The 4,552-nt window shown below is 43.2% G+C and overlaps 1 protein-coding gene across 1 annotated transcript; it reads left to right on the top strand.

Moving 5' to 3' along the window:
- Window positions 1-1,725: 1,725 nt before the first annotated feature.
- LOC136320116 (small ribosomal subunit protein uS10-like) lies at window positions 1,726-2,085 on the top strand. The gene has a single exon (XM_066253266.1). It carries the CDS (start codon window positions 1,726-1,728, stop codon window positions 2,083-2,085), a length of 360 nt encoding a protein of 119 aa, XP_066109363.1.
- Window positions 2,086-4,552: the final 2,467 nt, after the last annotated feature.

Below are 4,552 nucleotides of genomic sequence, written 5' to 3'. Positions count from 1 at the left end.
GTGAGGGTGTTAAAACCGAAAGTCCCTTCAAGAGGCTAATTCAGTGGGTTCTGTGGCTTGGCCACAGCAGAGAAGAACAGTTTCTTCTTCTTTAGGGAGGGAGATTCCTGTGCCCCCACAGCCGCCCTCAGTCCTCAGAGCAGTCAAAGTTGAGAACTGGCATCCCAAAACTCAAGCTCTGGCCACGAACAGATAGGGAAAGTAGATGTGCTCGGGACGTCTCAATGGGCACACACACACTCAGATGGAAAGACGTCCCTGACGTAGCTACGGTTTTTGGACAGGGAGTCTTGGTGGAAAGAACTGAGGGGAAGGCTGGAGGCAGGGGACTTACCGCACCGTGCACCAAAGTGGGTGGAAGGTCGGAGATCCTGGTTCTTTCTCAGAGGGGAAGGGAAGAGGAGTGGTCCTTGTGGACTTCAACTCCTTCCGGGTTTTTGGCACCAAAATGTAAGGTATTTTTCCTCTCCGAGAAAGAGGGAAGGGGTCGGAGTCATGAAGTGTGGAATAATAAAAAGGCTTTATTGAGTACAGAGTGCTTCCCGCCCAACGAGGTTCTCCGGTCCTGGGGGGCAGGGCTCAGAGAAGTTGCAAGTGGTGACCCATGTGAGAGATATTTAAAGGGTCCCTAGGGTGGTCGAGCTAATATGACGTGGTGAAATCTCACTGGCTGGCAGACGGTCGCTTTTTTTTCCAAAGGACTCTTGGGAAGTTTCTTTTGGTGTGCTTGGCTGTGGGTGGTCCTAGCCAAAGTTCTTGGCTAGAAAACCCATGTGACCTTCCTCCATTGCCCACCGACCTTACTATAATAAAGACTATGCTTTAGATTCTGCTATGGACTGTGTTCCACCAAAATTCATAGGGTAGGCCCTGGCTGGTTGGCTCAGTGGTGGAGCGTCAGCCTGGTGTGCAGGAGTCCTGGGTTCGATTCCCGGCCAGGGCACACAGGAGAAGCGCCCATCTGCTTCTCTACCCCTCCCCTTCTCCTTCCTCTTTGTCTCTCTCTTCCCCTCCCACAGCCAAGGCTCCATTGGAGCAAAGTTGGCCCGGGTGCTGAGGATGGCTCTATGGCCTCTGCTTCAGGCACTAGAATGGCTCTGGATGCAACAGAGCAGCGCCCCAGATGGGCAGAGCATCGACTTCTGGTGGGCATGCTGGGTGGATCCCGATCAGGTGCATGCAGGAGTCTGTCTAACTGCCTCCCCGTTTCCAACTTCAGAAAAATACACACACAAAAAAATTCATAGGGTAAATTCTAATAACCCCTGCAATGGTATTTGTAATTGGGGCCTTTGGAAGCTAATTAGGTCATAAAAGTGGATAATCTATGAATTAGATTAGTGCCTTTAAAAGGTAGACCCCAGAGAGTTCCCTTGCCCTTTTCTGCCACATGAGGACCTTGAGATGATGGCGGTTTATGTGCCAGGAAGAGAGCTCTCACCAGACACCCAACCTGCTGGCGCCTTGATCTTGGACTTTCTAGCCTCCAGTCTGTGAGAAATAAATTTCTGTTGTTGATAAGCCACCCAATTTTGTTATAGTAGCTCAACCCAGAACTACGAGAAATAACATCATTTAATTACTAAATTTAAGAATGGTTTATTAGTTCTTTCAGAAAGACGCTGTTGCTCTTCTAGCGAACTGCGTTCCACCCGCTCCTGCTCCTGACTCACCACTGTTTGCTCTTGCTGAAGAACAAGTTGGTCAGGAACCTGCTTCACAGCCATGGCTTTTAAAGATTCTGGAAAGACACCTGTGAAATCAGAGGTGGCCAGTCACCGAATTAGAATTACTCTAACCAACCGCAACGTAAAATCTCTGGAGATGGTGTGTGCTGACTTGATCAGAGGTGCAAAGGAAAAGAATCTCAAAGTGAAAGGACCCTTTCAGATGCCTACCAAGGCTCTAAGAATCACTACAAGAAAAACACTCTGTGGGGAAGGTTCTAAGACTTGGGATCGGTTTCAGATGAGGATCCACAAACATCTCATTGACTTGCACAGCCCTTCTGAGATTGTTAAACAGATTACTTCCATCAATATTGAGCCAGGACTTGAGGACGAAGTCACCATTGCAGATGCTTAAATCAACCTTTTTAATAAATTGATTATCAGTTGTTAAATAAAAAAAGAATGGTCTATTATACACAGATGAATGTGATACTATTAGACTGGTTTACTTTGAGTCATAACTTCCTCTAACCTCATGCCTGTGTCCAGGGGAAGAGAACAGAGGACATTGACTGATTGTTCAGTACAAAACTAAATACAAATGGGTAATTCCTTGAAGAAAGGGGAATGCATACTCAATGAGCAAACAAACAAAGAAACAAACAAAACAATAATAACAACAAAAATTAAATATATATGAGGCCATAATCTAGTATATATAGTACATACAATCATGGTATATATAGTTATGCTACTATAATTATTGTAACTACTATGGTTTAGACTACTAAAACCATTTTACAGATAAAAAAAATTAAGAAAAAGTTGCATTAGGCTCTAAAACAAATATCAGACAAGACGCTTTTACATCTATTTTTTTCATTTTTAAATAGTTTAAGGCTTACAGGAAGTTTCAACACAAACTGTTAGTACAGACTGTCTTTGTGCACTATTCTTTCAACTTCCCCCTGGTGATAACATCTTATACTCCCGTAGCACATTATCATATCAGATGGAATTGGGACCAAGTTTATCTGGCTCCAAAATCCTCATTTGTTATCAAATGCTCAGTCCCAGAGTTGCGGTCATTGCACACAGTAGTGAGGAAAGGCATCAATTCATCTCAAGCTCATTTCTTCCCTGCTTCTTCATTACCTGACTGCTTCTAGTAGAAAGAATGCTACCACAGGCTTCCATTCAAGATGGCAGCATAGGTAAATGCAGTACTCAAATGCTCCCACAACCACATCAAAATTACAACTAAATTACAGAACAATCATCATTCAGAACCACCTGAAATTTAGCTGGATGGAAGTCCTATAACTAGGGATTTAAGGAAGAAGCCAGTGGTGGGATTCTCTGCCCTAATGACCGTTTTAAGTTAAAAAAACAACAACAACATACCAAAACGTAGTTTATTATTTTATTTATTTAATGCTTAAATAAAAACAATAAGCCTGACCAGGTGGTGGCACAGTGGATAGGGCGTCGGACTGGGATGCGGAGGACCCAGGTTTGAGACCCCGAGGTCGCCAGCTTGAGCGCGGGCTCATCTGGTTTGAGCAAAAAGCTCACCAGCTTGAACCCAAGGTCGCTGACTCAAGCAGGGGGTTACTTGGTCTGCTGAAGGCCCGCGGTCAAGGCACATATGAGAAGGCAATCAATGAACAACTAAGGTGTCGCAACAAAAAACTGATGACTGATGCTTCTCATCTCTCTCCGTTCCTGTCTGTCTGTCCCTATCTATCCCTCTCTCTGACTCTCTCTCTGTCCCTGTAAAAAGAACAACAACAACAACAAAAAAAAATCAATAAAAGAAGTACACAAAACTAGGTTATAAGAAATAATTTTTTTTATTAAATTTAATGCAGTGACATTGATAAATCAGGGTACATACGTTGAGAGAAAATATCTCTAGATTATTTTGACATTTGATTGTGCTGTATACCCCTCCCCCAAAGTTAAATTGTCTTCTGTCACCTTCTATCTGGTTTTCTTTGTGCCCCTCCCCTCCCCTAACCCCTCTCTCCTTCTTCACCCCATCCCCCTCTCCCAACCCCCCGCCCCTGTTGCCATCACATTCTTGTTCATGTCTCTGAGTCTCATTTTTATGTCCCTTCTATGTATGGATTCATCTTAGTTTTTTTTCTGATTTACTTATTTCACTCCGTATAATGTTGTCAAGGTCCATCCATGTTACTGTAAATGATCCGATGTCATCATTTCTTATGGCTGAGTAGTATTCCATAGTATATATGTACCAAAGTTTTTTAATCCACTCGTCCTCTGACGGACACTTAGGCTGTTTCCAGATCTTCGCTATTGTGAACAATGCTGCCACAAACATGCGGGTGCATTTCTCCTTTCTATGGTGTCCTTGGGGTATATTCCTAAAAGTGGGATAGCTGGGTCAAAAGGCAGTTCGATTTTCAGTTTTCTGAGGAATCTCCATACTGTTTTCCACAGTGGCTGCACCAGTCTGCATTCCCACCAGCAGTGCAGGAGGGTTCCCTTTTCTCCACATCCTCGCCAGCACTTATTCTGTGTTGTTTTGTTGATAAGCGCCATTCTGACTGGTGTAAGGTGATATCTCATTGTGGTTTTAATTTGCATTTCTCTAATGATTAGTGATGTTGAGCATTTTTTCATATGCCTATTGGCCATCTGTATATCCTCTTTGGAGAAGTATCTATTCATCTCTTTTGCCCATTTTTGGATTGGGTTGTTTGTCTTCCTGGTGTTGAGTTTTACAAGTTCTTTATAAATTTTGGTTATTAACCCCTTATCAGACGTATTGTCAAATATGTTCTCCCATTGTGTAGTTTGTCTTTTTATTCTGTTCTTGTTGTCTTTAGCTGTGCAAAAGCTTTTTAGTTTGATAT

The sequence above is a fragment of the Saccopteryx bilineata genome, chromosome 1 (assembly GCF_036850765.1).
Source record: "Saccopteryx bilineata isolate mSacBil1 chromosome 1, mSacBil1_pri_phased_curated, whole genome shotgun sequence".
In the NCBI taxonomy this organism is placed as follows: Eukaryota; Metazoa; Chordata; class Mammalia; order Chiroptera; family Emballonuridae; genus Saccopteryx; species Saccopteryx bilineata.
Note: the sequence above shows the minus strand (reverse complement) of the source record. Positions and strands in the feature narration are given on the sequence as shown.

Excerpts from the sequence above, each read along its gene's own strand:
- LOC136320116 (XM_066253266.1), top strand. The coding sequence starts at position 1,726 with ATGGCTTTTAAAGATTCTGGAAAGACACCTGTGAAATCAGAGGTGGCC.